Here is a 17,500-nt window from a genome sequence, read left to right on the forward strand (position 1 = left end):
GCCCCGGACTACCCTGGACTACCCCGGACTGTCACTACCCCTGTGTGTGTGTGTGTGTGTGAGATTTACTCACAGAAGAGCCGTAATCAAAGTAATAGACATGGCCAAGTAACGAATGAGATTTACTAAAATGGTGCGAATTCTTCAAAGAGAACTTTGAACAAATGGTTTCGGGTGCATTTTCTGTCATAATTTTATGCATCATTATTCCTTTGTTATAATTCATCTGTCTTTGTTGTCCAAACATTTCTTGTAGTCCGGGGTAGTCTGGGGCACAAAGGGTTTTGTAAATAAACACAGATCAATAGATCTGTCTTTGTTGTCCAAACATTTCTTGTAGTCCGGGGTAGTCCGGGGCACAAAGTGACCCGACCCGAATGAACTGAAGTTTGAACAGATGCTTTTCATTTTCATAGGTTTTAGTAAAAAAACATCAGCATAGCCTTGTTTTCGTAGGAAGAGATGCAGCACTGTCGATTCATTTTCTCGTAATTTTCGTTGATCAAACGACAGAATTAATTAATTAAGCTTTAAGTTTGGAGCTCAATCCGTCAATCAATTTCACGATAAAAAAATTTTGGCTTGATTTAAGGGACTTTTATCAAAAATAAGTAAAAAATGCCACTGGATTTTGAGCTATGAATTTACAACGCTAAAGTTCAAGAATACCGAAAAAGCCACCTGGTGGTGGTAGTGGTACTCGGGTTACAAAGTTATTTGTGGGTTATCATTAATGTTAAAGTTTAGTGTGAAAATAGACGATGTTCGGAAATAACTCTTGTCAGGTTTGTATGGATTGTGAAAGGGTAATATATATATGTTCTGCGCGAACTTAGAATCCGGTTTCATTCTAGAATGGACCGGGTCCAGGTTGGAATTCTAACCCTGCGCAAGTACAGGGGTGCCATTCTAGAATGAAACCATGCGTGAAGCATCGCGAGAGTGAATAAAGGGGGCCGTAATGTTTGTAGGTAAGACAGAGTTGTCTTCCCTTGAATTATCTCCACCTGCACCTTCCCTTTGATAAAATGGGGCTGATTTGTCTACCCCTGAAAAAAATCCTTTGGCGATCTTGCGATGCCATGTCAAGAAAGTTGACACTCCTGAGTACGCAATAAACAAAGGCAGACCATAGCAAGGGGGACTACCAGGGCGGTAATGTTTGCAGGGCAGTTGTTTTTGTGATGAGAGCCGGTTGCGGCCGCTTGCAGTTGCAATGTCAGCGCTGTCTCCCTCTCGGAAATGTCCGGTTTTTTGACAATTTTTTTGACAGACAGACGGTCAGACCAACTAACCGACAGACAGACCAACAGAAGGACAGAGTGAGTTATAGAGCTGTTGTCACAGGTTTAAAAAAAAGTTGACATTAACAAAAACAGAAATCAACAACAACTTTTGTCTGGTTTTATAATATTATGGGAAAACATTGAAAGCAATTCATAGTAGTAGTACTACCACAACAAATACTCTCAAAGGGGAATTCCATGCCTAAAAGTTTGACAGTTTTTATTTAATCTATCAGAATCCCTACCTTCCAAACTGTGATATGCCCACGTTTCAAACTCTTCATGTATATGAATAAGATTAAAAGTTACGAGCGAGATCGGCAAAACACTGTCAGTCCGGAAATTTCCGTTCGTAGCGATCAGTGCTGAGTGTCTCTCAAAATCGTAATCACTTTCAGAACATCACAATCCCAATTCACGATGTCTTTGAGTAAAGTGTAAAAAACCCGAGAAAAAAAAACCCAACCAAACACACAAAAAACAAAAACAAACAGAAAATCCAGTTACAAGCGAGATTGGCAAAACACTGTCAGTCCGGAAATTTCTGTTCGTAGCGATCAGTGCTGAGTGTCTCTCAAAATCGTAATCACTTTCAGAACATCACAATCCCAATTCACGATGTCTTTGAGTAAAGTGTAAAAAACCCGAGAAAAAAACCCCAACCAAACACACAAAAAACAAAAACAAACAGAAAATCCACATTTGTGGCTTTGGATGTGTGATAGTCTAACTGAAATGACTATTCCAACTTGGACCCAAATTCCAACCTTGCGCACAGCCGATTCTAGAATGGACCAGCAACAAGGGTTTCATTCTAGAATGGCACCCCTGTACTTGCGCAGGGTTAGAATTCCAACCTGGACCCGGTCCATTCTAGAATGAAACCGGATTCTAAGAACGCGCAGAACATATATATACAATGTACTAGTAATAACCAGTGCTCCGCACGGGATTTTTTCTTCTTCATTAATTACAGAGTTAACTATGAATAAGCAACAACAAAAATGTGTTCAATGTGCAATGGCATGCGCGTACAGAACAAAATGCCATACATTTATTGGGAGATAAAAAAGGGCACAGTGGTGGATTGGCCATGACTTGTGTAATGACAACATTCTTTCTTTCTTTAACGTCGTTTTCAACCACGAAGGTTATATCGCGACGGGGAAAGGAGGGGAGATGGGAAAGAGCCACTTGTTTCTTGTTCACAAAAGCACTAATCAAAAAATTGCTCCAGGGGCTTGCAACGTAGTACAATATATGACCTTACTGGGAGAATGCAAGTTTGCAGTGACAACAGTAACATATTAAATTTAGAAGTAATTGCGACAAAGTTACGCCAAAAAAGCGCTAGCACACACAGAACAACAAAATGTGATAAAACATCAAACCTAAGAAAAGCAGCGTTCAATGTGCAATGAACGACAAACCATTTACACAGCAGCAAACATGTGATGCTTTCTGAAATTTCGGTCAATGTAGCGATATTTTCTTTTTACCAGCTCGGCGCTTGAATACACTTTCTTTGTTTTCTTGCGTAGCTGCTCGCCATTAGTAATGCAAGAATCTACAGCTTGGTGAAGGCAGACAGTTAGGAAGGAAAGGCTTGATGCGGCAAAACAAAAAGTGGCTACATTGACCGAAATCTCAGAAAATAAGACACATGGGAGTGAAATAAACACATAAACACAGCATTAAATGAGCAAATAGGGTGCACAGTACAAAAAAAGTTTTACACATCAGCAAATAGGAATGAAAAAGTAACCCAGTGGTAAATATACAGTGGGTTCTGTGAACAATAACAAATCATATAATTGGGAAAGAATAAAACAGCGTTAAATTGTGCCCTTTTCGGAGATTTCAGTCAATGTGGACAGTCTGAGAATTCCATCAATGTGACAAAATCATTTTGTCACGCTTCAACCAAGATGATGAATGCTAGTTAAAATGTGTAAAAGAATATATAACACCAATCATATAATTGGGAAAGAAATCTCGTCGCAGTACCTCGACAGCTCGAGTCACCCACAATGAAACGTTTGTACGATTGACTGGACTTAAACAAATTAGCAGTTACATTGACATAAGTGAGGGACATAAATGTGCAAAAAAATGTGCCCAGAGAACAATAGTTGTACACATCACCATATGTGTCTTCAGACGGGGGAAAAAAACAGCACTAAATGGAACAAAATGTGTACACTTCAGCAAACATGTGAGTGAAAAATAAAATGTTAACCCCTACACTGGTGCAGTTGTGTTACACATGTTACATAGCCACTGGTGAATTAACAGAGAGAAAAATAACAAAAAACGGTCATATAGGTTTTCGCATCCATGGGAGGTAATCGGAACCGACCAAACAGACTGAGCCAGTAACGCGACATTACACTACCTTGCGGGGCCTCAAACTAAAGCATGTACGTGTAGTATTTTTTATATATCCAGTATCTTCACAACATTATCATACTTTGTACCGAGTTTTAAGTCAGAGAAATAAAACACACGGCTAGGTTCGTCTGGGGTGCGGTCGCGTAGTGTTTAGTCAGACGGTTCACTTTCGGCCAATGGGATAGCTGGGATATTTGGTCTGCTATGAAATTTTTCGCCGAAAAGCCTCCAAAAGCCATTTCGCTTTCGAACTCGTTAATCTAAGCCGGCGCATCGTGTTCAGCGCGATCCGTTCCTACGGGTAAACCGAGAGACAGGGGCCAAATCGACTGGGTTTGGTAGGAGATACGTCCACACGGCGAAAAAGCCCACGCGTATTATAATATAGATATATATATATCCTTGCTTTTAGTTTTAGTGAGACAAATAATCAACACTTGCTCCTTGTCCATGTCTTTCAGTTTCAGACACACCCCTGGGCAGTGGTTGCCCCGTGGATTGGTTGTCTTATCAAATTTTGATTCTGAATTTTCGAACATTGGCAGTCTATTTGTGTCATGAATTTGATTCCTGTAGCATACGACTTATCACACACATTTGACTCCGATCTGTCTCGCATGTTCATTCCCTCTCATACAGAAATCGCAATCCAAACACAGAAATAAATAACAATAAGTATATTCATCCATAATTAAGATACACATTACGGGAATACACACAATCAACCACAGTGTTGGGGCACTAAGGAGCCTCTATCCACCTCAAGGATATAGACTCCAGGGGATGAATGTGTGCTTGGTGTGTGCGGGTAGTGGGGTATCAATAGGATGCCCTCCCTTGGACCACCCTAGTCTAGGGTTGTAGGCTGTGTCATGGTGGTTGGTTGCATATAGCCTGTACCTGCTTGCTGCTCTGCCTGCGCTTGTCTGTGTTGTATGTGACGGCTGTTATGACATTAGCTGCAGTCTAAGCGAGGTATCCATTGTGGTGTAATCCCTCCGGACTAGATAAGTACTGCTTGTCTGAAGACCGACCTTGCGCCTCCACGCTGGCAGCCCTGGAAACTGGGTAGCGCGAGCCCCCAGGCTAAGCAAGGCGGATCGGGGAGGAGGATCTGCCCCCATGACGTGCGACCTGGTGTCCACGAACAGATCTCCCAGCTATGGGCAAATAGCACCTTCAGGGCATCCCAACGGTGGAACAGGCGGATGAGGAAGAGAATTCCCAACGGCTGTGAAGGCGGAGGAGGATGTCCTACTGAGTAGACCAGACTCAGATTGTAGCCATGGCAGGCAACTGGTCTAGGAGAAGCAAACTCCAAAGTCAAATCCCTGCACCGGCAGGATATCCGGGCCTCAACGGCAAGGCAGGCGGAAGAGGAGATTTAATTATTTTCTTTTTCTCCCAACGGCTGCAATGGCGGACGAAGGCATTCCAGCTATGGGGAACTAGCCGGGCAGAATGGACTCGTCAGCCCAGTAAGGCAGCTATTCTTGGGGAGGGAGCAACCTGAGTAAAAGCTTCAACCGGGGTGGGATCCTCGGAGAAACAATCCCCCTTGTGCTCCCAGGGTAGGACATACGGGCCAGGAGCTAAGGGTGGGGCAACCCCTACAGAAAACCTAGAGGGCTGAAGACGGAGGTATGGAGCCTGCATGGCGCTTCTCGAACAAATCACTGTACCACGCATTATCTGCCATCATGAAACTTGGAGACAGAACTGATCATCAACCACAGTGTTTACATATCAAATATTCACATACATTACAATCCACATTGACTAATAATTCTTCGAAGATTCGCACCTAACACACAACAATGTTGTCTGAAGATCATGTCCAGAATATGTTGAACTTGAAAGAATCCTCTTTCGCTTGTCGATGACAAATACACAATAATGATAAATTAAATTACATATCTTACCCAACTCACATATAGCAATTAACCCTGGTTCAGTGCTGGTATCGCTGTACGCGTCCCCTTGGTAACAAGAAAGACGCCTCTAAAAAAGAGTGACCGAGACCCGTAAGGGTGTCTAGGCCAGCCCGGAAACGAGGCTGCCTTCCGTATGCGCGCGCATACTCCGCCATATGCATCATTCTAAAAACTCAGCGTCAGTGGGACTGGTCGCATTTTATGTACGCTCTGGCTGTTTCAGCCTTTGTTACTTAGTCTTTTGACTTTGTTTCGTTCCTCTTGGTCTCTTCTTGTCATCTGGACTTCACAACTATGTTGAGGTGAGGTCGTTCCTTGTATTTTGCTTGATTTTGGCAGTTTTGTTGGCCGTATTTTGGACTTGCGATGTTTCTCGGAAATTTTTTTCGTGAGTCGTTTTTCCGTCATGGCTGACAATGCTAAGAAGAGGGCAGCTTCTTAATAGGTAGCTGCTGTGCCCTTTTCTCCTTAGAAAGCTTTTAGGAAGTCTAAACAATCCGGTCTATGTCCGTTTCTGTTGTAGATTCTCTTGCTAAAAATCTTTGGATGTGTTGATTGTTTTACCCGCTAAGCCGGTAGGCAAGTCCGCTTCCAGTTTGTGTACTACACTGGTGACTTTTCCGGAACCCCCATTTTGCCGGCCAACGGCCTCGCCACGTTGTAAGCACCGGTTCTCGTCCTTTCATCGAAGTTAAGCAACGTCGGGCCCGGTTAGTTCTTGGATGGGTGACCGCCTGTGAACACCGGGTGCAGTGGCCACCTTTGTTTTAAGCCTACGGATTAGTCCGGGCTCGGTGTTAAACATGTTGTTATTGGGCTTGCGTCTGTAGACGTGGCCTCTTTGCTTTTGACTTTAAGTTCACAGGTTTCTGCTTTGGCAGCTGGCACTTCGTCATCTTAGGCAGAACTACGTGCTCTCCCGGCCGGGGTTGCTGTGGGTTCGTCTCTGGACAGTGGTCGTTCGTCCCCTGCTGTGACCTTGTGTGGGGAGTTCACGGTCTCCGGCGTCTGTCCTTCTTCACAAGGTATGTGTACTCCACGTGAGCGTTGTCTTGAGGGAGTAGCCTCGGGTCTAATCCCAGGTGAAAGTTCTGAAACACTGGCTGATATCCACCGCTTAGTCGGGGTGTCAGTGGGTGCTAAGGGCCCTGACAAGCGAACAGATGTTCCTATTCTTCCCGCCTCGTCAGTAGACTGTGGTCAGGTTGAAAGGCATCTGCTTCCGCCCAGGGGGCAGGAAGGGGTGCGTCCACGGTGGTGGACGACATCCAGCTTACTTGCCGTTCAAGTTGTCCAAACGCCGTGACGCGGGCAGCGGAAAACGGCATTTAAGTTTTGTGGAAGTTGGTGGACCGCGAAAGGCGGGGGTCACCTTCCTGATTGCGACTGCGAGCATGAAGGAAAGGATAACGAGGATACTTCCATTTGAGGGTGCGTCCACGGGGATGGACGACACCCAGCTTACTTGCCGTTCAAGTTGTCCAGCGCAGTGGCGTGGGCGGCGGAAAACGGCATTTAAGTTTTGTGAAGGTTGGTGGACCGCGAAAGGCGGGGGTCACCTTCCTGATTGCGATTGCGAGCATGAAGGAAAGGTTAACGAGGATACCTTCTTATGAGGGTGCGTCCACGGGGATGGACGACACCCAGCTTAACTTGCCGTTCAAGTTGTCCAGCGCAGTGACGTGGTCGACGGAAAATGGCATTTAAGTTTTGTGGAAGTTGGTGGACCGCGAAAGGCGGGGGTCACCTTCCCGATTGCGATTGCGAGCATGAAGGAGAGGATAACGAAGATACTTCCATATGAGGGTGCGTTCACGGGGATGGACGACACCCAGCTTAACTTGCCGTTCAGGTTGTCCAGCGCAGTGACGTGGGCGGCGGAAAACGGCATTTAAGTTTTGACTGGAGGGGGTGGTTGAGAGCATAGCTTTACTTCCTCCACCTCTATCCGGTTTGATGACTTCTGGAAGTTCGGAGGAACAAGATGTTCACTTCAGCTTCCGGGAATCGTTGTCCATTGCCCTGGAGTTGGCAAAGGGCCGCGTGTAGCCGGGTTCTCCGGTGAAAGTGGTGTACGTTCGCAGGAGGTAGCAAGCTTTGTTCTGTGAAGTGTTGAAACCGTGTCTGTTCTTCCGCTTTCTGGCGCACGTTCAGCAGCGGCTAAGAGCCCTAGGCAACGTAAGCTTCCGCCCTGGGGGCAGGAAGTTGGTGGGCTGGGTGATTCTTGGGTTGACCATGCGAGTCTCTCTGGGGGTCACTTTCCTACCTTTGATACCGAGCAGGGGGGCAGGAAGAGAGCAGTAGGGCTGATTCTTTGTCGGAGATTTAAGTCTAGCATGGAGTCAGCTTCCGGATTGCACGGAGGTGCATGAAGGCTGTTCAGATTGTGGTGCTCCTGTTTTTCTGTAAAGCACTGATTTTAGGTTCTGTTTCAAGTTAGCAAGTGCAGTGGCGCTCGCAGCTGAAATGGTTCGAGGTACAACGGGATCGTCCGGTGTGTTTCTGTGCAACCGGTTGGTCCTGATGTTTACTTATCCACGGCCTGTTGCGCTTTCGCTTTTGCGGCTGTGACTTCTGGGTGCAGGACGGGATATCCTTCTTCTGTTAACACTGTGGTGTTGGTAGTCGGCACTTTTCAGCTTTTGGCTTCTGGTTCCGTTTCTGCGGTTCCTTTGCCTTTTTTACAGGCTGTTTTCACTTTCTCTTCCAGTCTTCCAGCTGGCGTGAGTCAGGTGGATGGAGATCGGGCATGGTGTTATGACGTTTGAAACTTTTCAAAACTTTTCCGATTGTTGGCAAGTTTTTGCCTTATCGGGATGGGTGACTGGTTCTCATCATTTCGATGTTCGTTATGATGCTGGAACAAGAGGAGGAAATGGGGAGGCTCATACTTCAGCTGTGTCGCGGTTCGCGGCATTTTGTAGTTGGTTTGAGCTTTCTGAGGAGAATCTTCGAGTGTTAAGTTCTTAGATCCTCTGGCGGGGTCATCTTGTTCTTGCGGAAGTTTTCGCAAGCGAGTCTTCTTTGTCACCACTACATTGGTGGGCAACGCACGACTATTTGCCTGTGGTGGTGGTGGTGCTTTAGCTTGTTTCTTACGCCCAAGTAGCGTGTCACTCGCGGAGCGCTTTCTGTAGGCTTCGGGTAACTCCAAGCTTAAGGACTTAGGTTCTCTTGTTTTTCGTTCTATGGAACCGCCCTCGGGTTTGGTGATGGCGATAGCAAGGAGAGACTGTCTGTTAGATCAAGGTCTCCTAGCTCTGGGAGATTGCGGCATCTTTTCTTTATGATTGGCTCGTTTGAACGAAACTTGCTTTTAGTCTCTCGCTTGGGCGGTTACGTTTAACAGGTTATCTTTGTGGTCCGACAGGACTCATTTACAAAGATTTTACTTTGCCGTTTTTTACCTGAGAGTAAGCCTCTGCCCTTTAAGTATTATTCTGTTGGCTAGAGGTTAATCTCTTTCTTGTTTGAAAGGTCTCTTTTTGAGCCCGCTTCTAGGCACGCGGGTTCTCTAACTAAGAGAATCTCACGGTAAAAGGAAAGCGCAGGGCAGGTCTTGGCTGTTTTTCGTTTCCAAACGAAAAGCTTCAGGCTGGCTGTTATCCACTTTGGGTTGGGGCTCCATACCCTCGCTTTCACAGGGCTCTTTTTGAGTTAGTTTGGGCGACCTGTTGGTCGCACAGTACGGGTCTTTGCAATCTTGGTTTCCAGACCTCTTTAGGCTGGCAAGAAGGCATCTTTGCTTTCTCACATTGGAATTACTTGAATGTCTGCTGTAAGGGTTCACTTGAGATACTTGGGGGCTTCTGCCTCAACTCTGGATTTGGTTCAGAGTTTCTGTGTTCTATGCAGAAGGTTTTTTCTGGCTAGGTTTGCTATGGACAGCTTTTTGGAGAAAGACTGATCTATGGTTCTTAGGGTTCCTTCAAATTTTCTGGCAAGTAAGCAGAATTTGGAGAATCCAGCTTCGTGCACATTTTAAACCTTTTAGCAATATTCTGGCTCCTCCAGAGCCATATTTAGCCTTTTGATCATTTCGAGTTCAATGATTTTTCTAGCTTGCATGGATCTTTTCAGATTATTGATTCTAACAGCTCTTGTTCTTATTTTTCAACTCCGTCGCTTTTTAACCCTGAACGGTTAGAAACGACGTTAAACACTGGTTAAGGATAGAAAGTTTTTCTATCGACTTTGGTGGAGGTAATGACTTACTTAAGTCAACCTTAGCTTTATAGACTGCCACATTGTTTAGGCATGCCTTCAAGTGTTGGCAAGGAATTAAAAGGGGGGGGGGGAGCAGTCAGTCCTCTCTCTTCGGGTGGCGCGGACTCAACTTTCCTCTCTTGAGCAAGTTTATTGCTCTTGGAGATCCTGATGTACATTTTTGTCCTGTTAGAGCCCTCAGCAGATTTCTGTTTCGGACTGTGCACTCTCGTTTGGAGACTCAGAAACTTCTTTTTATCTCATTCATCATGGTACGGTTTAGAGATATGTCGAAAGTCTCGTTAGCCAAGTGGGTCTCCACCATAGCTAGGCAAGCTCTTGGCTGGTGGCAGAGTCAGGCAGGGAATGTCAGGGCAGTCTTGCCCTTTACTACAGCCAGGCCTCATGAGGCAAAAGATTGGGCTTCCACTCTAGTTGATCTTCATTTTAATCTCCTGGCGGAAGTTCTTGAGTCGGCTTACTGGCTTTCTTGAAATGTTCTTCGTTGATGTCTTTCTCAGGGATTTCTATGCCTTGAGACAGGATGCGTTTCTGGGTTACCTGCTCGGGTAGAGGCAGGACAAAATCTCGATTCCTATTTGGGTAAAGTGCCCTCCAACCTTTAGTAGCAATCTGCTATATGTGAGTTGGGTAAGATATGTAATTTAATTAAAAATTTTAGTAATAAATTTTCATTTGATTAATATACTTACCCAACTCACATCGTTTATTCCCTCCCGCCTCCCCGCTGTGGGGTTATATATGTCTAAAAAAGAAGTGAGTTGGGCTTCGTTTTAGAATGATGCATATGGCGGAGTATGCGCGCGCATACGGAAGGCAGCCTCGTTTCCGGGCTGGCCTAGACACCCTTACGGGTCTCGGTCACTCTTTTTTAGAGGCGTCTTTCTTGTTACCAAGGGGACGCGTACAGCGATACCAGCACTGAACCAGGGTTAATTGCTATATGTGAGTTGGGTAAGTATATTAATCAAATGAAAATTTATTACTAAAATTTTTAATACAAAATCGGATCACAAATATGCCTCACGCGGCACACCACCGGCGGCTACACTGCCAAAGAAACTATGTAGAATAAGATGACACCAAGACTTGACCAAACAAGTAACTCTAGGGCGCGCGGTCCCCCACTGCGGTCTGGCCACATGCTAGCACCGGTCTCCCTCGTGGTGGCGGCAAAACCCTCCAGGTTATTTTATCACCTCCAGACCCTAAAACAAAACTAGAAGACTAAAACGGCTATGCTCCCACAAATACAATATGAATAACTCAATTGATAAGCTTTTTCTAGTCTTACACGGACATACGAAAGTATAGTTCCGGTGACTCAAGTATAATATCTACAAAACCTAGAACATCTTCTAAGGTACCGAACAATGATAAACAATTACAAAAATGTAAAGCGGCTTATAAACGATGGCATACACTAAAGAATTACCTATACATTCAATAATAAAACCGTTTGCTCACCCAGGTCCTCGGTCCACGGGTCTTGTCTAGTCGAGCCTGTGTATTATACATCCAGCGATGTTACCCCAACAGAACCTGGTACAACAGGCAGACTGACTAGTTAAACTCTAGACATAGCGCAGGTAAAAAGAAGCTCGCACACACGCACATGAAACCCAAGTTTTACATGGATTTAGCTACATACCCTATATATATATATACGGCAGTAATGCTGTTTCGGCAGGGCTGTTACTATAGAGCTGTGACAGTGCAGTAATAAATTCTTGACAATTTGTCAGTGTGACTTGAATAGATATGTTATGTGAATGTGTCTACCAGGTGACAACAACTCTGCCAGGGGAAGACAACTCACCAGGGGAAGACGACCTGACATATCAGGATGAAGAGGAAGCGGCCGTCTACTGTTGTGGTGAAGATCGAGTATGAAATTGTTGAAGAGCCATCTGCAGCCTCTGATGGGATGGACAGGATGCCAAGCAGTGAGTGTGTGACCTGATATTGTGTGACTAGTGATCTTGTACAGGGATGGCAAAATCGTCCGCCCGATCGCCAGGGGCAAGTAAAACGCTGGGCTAGTCGAAACCATCTGGTTGCTTGCATGACTCTTCGGTTGTACTTTCAAGTTTCTTGAAGACCGGTACAGAGAAAGGAGGAAAATAAACAGATGCAGAAAGAGAAAAGAGATCAATCACTCCAAGAACACTGGAGAGTGAATACTGATAGCCGGGCGGGGAGTGGTGGGAGTTCGATGGGGAGATAATCTGACGGCAAAAATTCTAATTTTTCTGTGTGGTATGCACCGGGCCAGCACCATTTCTGGAGGGCTAGTGACTTTTTTGAAGTTACTCGCCTGGTTGGCGAGTTACATTCCTGAGATTTGGCCCTCCCTGTTGTACTTTCATTATCAATTACTTGATACATGCTCTTGATGTGAAGGTTCAAGGCTGTCTTCCTCTCTTTTAAGACTTTGATTTTTCAGATTTTCTGTTCATTACCTCTGTAACTTTACCTTCATTTTAAGACTTAAAATTAAAAAAAAAAAGACTCTTTAAGTCTGTCTCTTTCCTTTTTTTTTCTTCAGATTTTTGAAGGTTGCATGTTGCATTAGGATCAAGTTTGGATCAACAATTAGGAAATCAACACTCTCTTGGACATTATCATATGAAGCTAGAAAAGCAAATATTTGCTGTTTGATTCCTGTAAATACATATGATAAAAGATGAGACACATAACTTATAAGCATTTGCTTTTCATTTTGTCTTTTGTTTACTATGTGGGAAAATGCTCTTACATTATGATAAGGGGAATAACTGTGAAAATAGAACAAACAACATCAACTTGATTAGTCTCCATCAAATAACTTTCTCATGATACTAAATAACGAGTTAACATTCTGATGTTCGATGCAACAAACTTCATTGTCATCATTTTCACGAGTTTTCATTCACAAACACCTGGGAAATAAATCTCATGTTCCCCGGGCCATGCAATAAATCGAGGTGGTGAATGGGTTTGAGCTTTCAGGTGAAACGTGGATTGTCAAAGTAAAAGCCAATCAGGCTGATTGTTTGATGTGTGGAACCATCGCGGCTTTGGATTTGTGTTTCCGAGGACAACGATTGTAAGCATTCACTCTCAAAGACCCAATCAATGTTGATAATTACCACGTCGACTCATGGTTAATTTGCAACTTATCTCTGTAATCGCAAAATCCACAACGAAAAGTCATGGACACTTAAAAAGAAAAGAAATATGCTCAACACTTACTGAACTCACACGTATGATCGCAGCTCTGTACATTTTCAGACTGGAAGAAAAGCGTCAACAAGCTACGTTTGACGTCACATACAAGGTTGACGTGTTATCTCGAGCTACTGTGACAATGCTTTGTGGCCCGGAGTTGGATTCTAAAAATTTGTCTCCCTGTGGGTTATTGTGCATTTTGTTGCACAACCAAAATGATGACAAAAACAATGTTTGGTGGCTTGTCGTCAGACCAGCATTTTGTTGTTGGTCCTCGGGGAGCATATCGCCTTTTGTCTCATATTTATAAACCGAGGCCTTCGGCCTTGGTCGATAAAGATGAAACAAAAGACGATACGGTCCCCTTGGACCAACAAAAAAGCTGGTCTGTCAACAAGCCACCAAACATCTTATATTGTCATCATTTTCATGAGTTTTCATTCACAAGCACCTGGGAAATAAATCTCATGTTCCACATGCAATAAATCCCCGGTTACCATTGTTGCAGGAAGCAGGTTATACATGGATAATCAAAAGCAAACCCAATGGAAACGCTTGGGGATTCTTCGGCTCTTTTCATTGGCATTTCCCCAGACCTAAACAAGACGACACGACACTGCTTTGCAAAGTTCCAAAAACGAACTGGCAAACTGGCAAAAATAACCACAAAAAAACCTACTTCATGAAAGGTCATACATTCATCACAAACGAATGAAACTACTGATATATTGTACATGTGAACAAGAAACAATTGACAAGTGGCTCTATCCCATCTCCCCCCTTTCCCCGTCGCGATATAACCTTCGTGGTTGAAAACGACGTTAAACACCAAATAAAGAAAGAAAGAACTACTGATATGTTTTGTCTTCTTACGAAGTCATGGAGTGCGTGTATCTGTGTTTCGATACACAGACGTTCGGAGAAACACGAACGTCAAGTTCAAGTCAAACCAATTGACCCCTGACACACAAATTTTGACCCGTGCACAAGACGTATCGATAAACGAAGCGCAAATAAGAAATAATAATAAAAGCAAAGAACATAGCAACAAGATATGCAAACATCTAACAAAGCCGAGCAAGCAGAAGGACAGGTCTAATGAAAAACAAAGAGGCACTGAGTCAGAAACAAGATTGGATTCTTTCCTTCGCTGCACGACGCAAATCTTCTGTGACCTTTGACCCAACAAAGCTTCCACATTCGATCACTAAGCTTAATATTTACAATTGAAAGCCGAGGGGGTGGAATACCGAGATGAACCTACAGAACTGTGCATCCTCAAACCTGACATATTCATCCCAACATTTTATGAACTCAAAAACACAGAAAGTTGCTTTCACACGCCAGCTTTGATTGCCAGTGGTTAGGCCAAAAAAAAAAAATAGGTCTGTTTACGGTAACATAGGCCCAAAAAATAGGGTCGGTAGGTCGGGATTGGTTTTTTTTTTTTTTTTTTTTTTTTTTCCCAAAAACCATATTTTTACGTTATTTTGCCAAAAAAAACAAGATTGTTTTTTTTTCCCCAAATGCCAAAAAAAAGTCTAGGGTCGTGCGAAAAAACTAGGGTCGGTCGGGTTACCGTAAACAGACCTATTTTTTTTTTGGCCTTATCAAAACGGAACTCGTGTTTCAAAGCATGGCTTCTGTGTTGATTGTGCACTTATTTTCTCACTACCAAAATGATGACAAAAACAATGTTTGGTGGTTTGTTGTCAGACCAGCTTTTTTGTCTGTCCTCGGGGGGCATATCGACTTTTGTTTCATATGTATTGACCGCGGCCTTCATCATTGTGGCACAATTTAATTTGTTCATTATGCAGTCATATTAAGTAATTGAATGTTGTGCTCATTAGTGCTTGATAAGCATCTATAGGGTTTTTTAATTTCTATTTGATTTTTTTCAATATATATCTTTTTTTCCAACATATTTGTTTTATCTTTATTCTTTTTTTTTCTTTTTTCTTTTTACATGCTTACAAATAAACATTGGCATGTCCATAATCATAATGGTGAGAAATTGGCTATGTCCAAGCAATCGGGGTCTGCATTTTTGCCAATAGCAAAGGGCGTTACTAACGTACCCTTCCAAAAAAATGTCAAATGCACCTTCTTGAATCCGTCGCGATATAACCTTGAACGGTTGAAAACGACGTTAAACACCAAATAAAGAAAGAAAGACCTTCTTGAAAAAACGTTGTGCATCTGTATGGCTGGGTGATTAACAAAGGGGTAAATGTGAAAATGTATGCTTTTATTCAGTTGAATTGATGCTAGCTTATAATGAAAACGATCGTTATGAACGCATCACGTGTGACACAAAACACTCTGTGAGACATCAAATTCATCCAAAGTGTGTCCTCGGTTGAATGAATGCTTTTTCTGCATCTTCAATCTGCACTTGTTGACTTGATCGCAAAAGAATTAGTGATTGTAAAGAAATTCATTTGGTTACAGAGGTCGGACAAATCTAATTGAGCGTGACAACATTCGATGTGTACGTAACGCTGTTTTCAACTTCATTTTTTGGGGTCTCAGACACAAAGGAAATAACAACAATTGCCCAATAACAACAAAGTGACTTTTCAAGAAATCATCCAAAATCAACTTATTGTGTAAATGAACTGTAGCTTCCAATATATGTACCGAGCCTGTTCCCATTTTTCTGACTCCATTTTAGTTGATTTACTGACATTTTTACACTATATTTAATATCAAAATACAAATATGTTCATTCATTTTGTTGTGGGTGCTTCTTCAAACATATCTTTATCCAGATAAACAGGGGGAAAGGTCTTAACCACATTTGCTTCTGTGAAAATTTTATTTTAAGTGACCGACCTAAGAATTCACCAGCTTTGGAGAATGACTCATGACACATCTGGAGATTCTGGTTGTGTTGCTTTTTTCATTGTGGCACACATGACATGGCTTACACAAAAATTATGTGCCTCTTTTTGTCCAATGCTTATCCTGCAAGGGAAAATGCATACACTTTGCTGTCAGACATATCAAATATTACGCTGGTGTTCTGGATTTAGTGCATCTTTGGCAATAAAAACAACTCTTACAAATGATTGTTCTGACAAATTAAAGTCAGTACATGTACATGTACTCACATTTTTTTCTCGATGCAGCATTTTTTCCCCATCATTCTATATACTGTACGCATTGTTTAAAAGCTGACTGATCCCTGGTGACCTCAAACTTAAACATGGGAAGAGGAGTGTTAGTATATCTGTTTCTGTTTTTCAGGAACATCTCTTCAGCCTTTCTGGGAGTTTCAGGAACAATATATTTCTGTCTTTCTGGGGAAAGAACATGCTACTTTCTGTCTTTCAGGAATGCTATGTTTTATAGTATCAGAAAAGGCCTGTAAACATCTTTGCACAATGAAGGGAAGAATTTCTGATTTTCAAAACGTGTGCATTTTCTGTTTTAGCACCAGCAGGTGAAGCTAGCAAGATGGAGACAACAGCCAACGTCCAGATTGAGCGGTCTTCAGAAATACAAACATCGTCCAGTGCTTACAGTGACGTTGTTAGAGTGAAACAAGAGGCAGCTGAAAGCCCAGGTGATTTTGACACCACACATACATTTTTAGAACAAGATTGGATTAAACCTTCTTCTTATATCAAGCATGAAACAGGCGGTGTAGTGGAGGGGGGAGCAAAGATAACAAGGGAGAGCTCAGCAGCTGAAGTCAAGACAGAGGTATTCCCAGCTGTGACCGAAACAAGCAGTACAGCAGTTGAAGTCAAGACAGAGGCATTCCCAGCTGTGACCGAGACGAGCATTTCACCAGCTGCGACAGAGACGAGCAATTTAGCAGCTGAAGTCAAGACAGAGGCATTCCCAGCTGTGACCGAGACGAGCAGTTCAGATGCTGAAGACAGCCGTGCTACAAGTTTGTGTGAGCGTGGGGCGAGTATTGTTTCTGACTGTGTGAAAGATGAACAGGACAAGAAACCAGACGTTGCATTCTCTCCTGTGCCTACAGGCTGTGATTGTCAAGTGCAAGTCAAACAAGAGCCAATAGACTCAGCACAAAAAGTCGAGAGTATGGAACACAGTGACTTGAAATCCACTGACACGTTCGGCTGTGAGATAGCAAGAGTGAAATCAATTGAGGAAACATGTTCAGTTACTGCAGGTACATCTGTGGTCTCTTCAAATAAGACAAAGAGATCACTGGACAAAGAGACAAGCCAGAATACCAAGGACAAAAGAACACAGCTCAGAACACCCATCATTGCGAGAAGTAGAGCTTTAGTGAAAGAAGGAAGTAACGATTTATATGGGTCTACGCGTGGAGCAAAATTTGCTCGCAAAAATAGTTTGAAGAGCCACACATTGACACATACAGCAGAAAAGCCACATGTCTACCCACAATGTTCAGCAACATTTACCCAGAAACCTCATTTAGAGAGCCACATGCTAACACATACTGGAGAA

General features: G+C 43.3%; 1 protein-coding gene and 1 pseudogene across 3 annotated transcripts in view; both read left to right on the plus strand.

Annotated features, from left to right (window-relative positions):
• Window positions 1–17,500, plus strand: part of LOC138979621 (gastrula zinc finger protein XlCGF58.1-like) — a 57,972-nt gene that overhangs the window by 38,121 nt on the left and 2,351 nt on the right. For 2 of the 3 annotated variants that reach the window (XM_070352341.1, XM_070352340.1), the window contains exon 3: window positions 16,488–17,500. This exon is cut by the window's right edge and continues 2,351 nt beyond it. In XM_070352341.1, coding sequence (XP_070208442.1) covers window positions 16,488–17,500 — 1,013 coding nt within the window. Of the gene's footprint in view, window positions 1–11,623; window positions 11,785–16,487 lie in introns of all 3 variants that reach the window. The other variant, XM_070352339.1, reaches the window with a different exon arrangement.
• Window positions 6,252–6,370, plus strand: LOC138980932 (5S ribosomal RNA; annotated as a pseudogene).

The sequence above is a fragment of the Littorina saxatilis genome, linkage group LG11, assembly GCF_037325665.1.
Source record: "Littorina saxatilis isolate snail1 linkage group LG11, US_GU_Lsax_2.0, whole genome shotgun sequence".
Lineage (NCBI taxonomy): Eukaryota > Metazoa > Mollusca > Gastropoda > Littorinimorpha > Littorinidae > Littorina > Littorina saxatilis.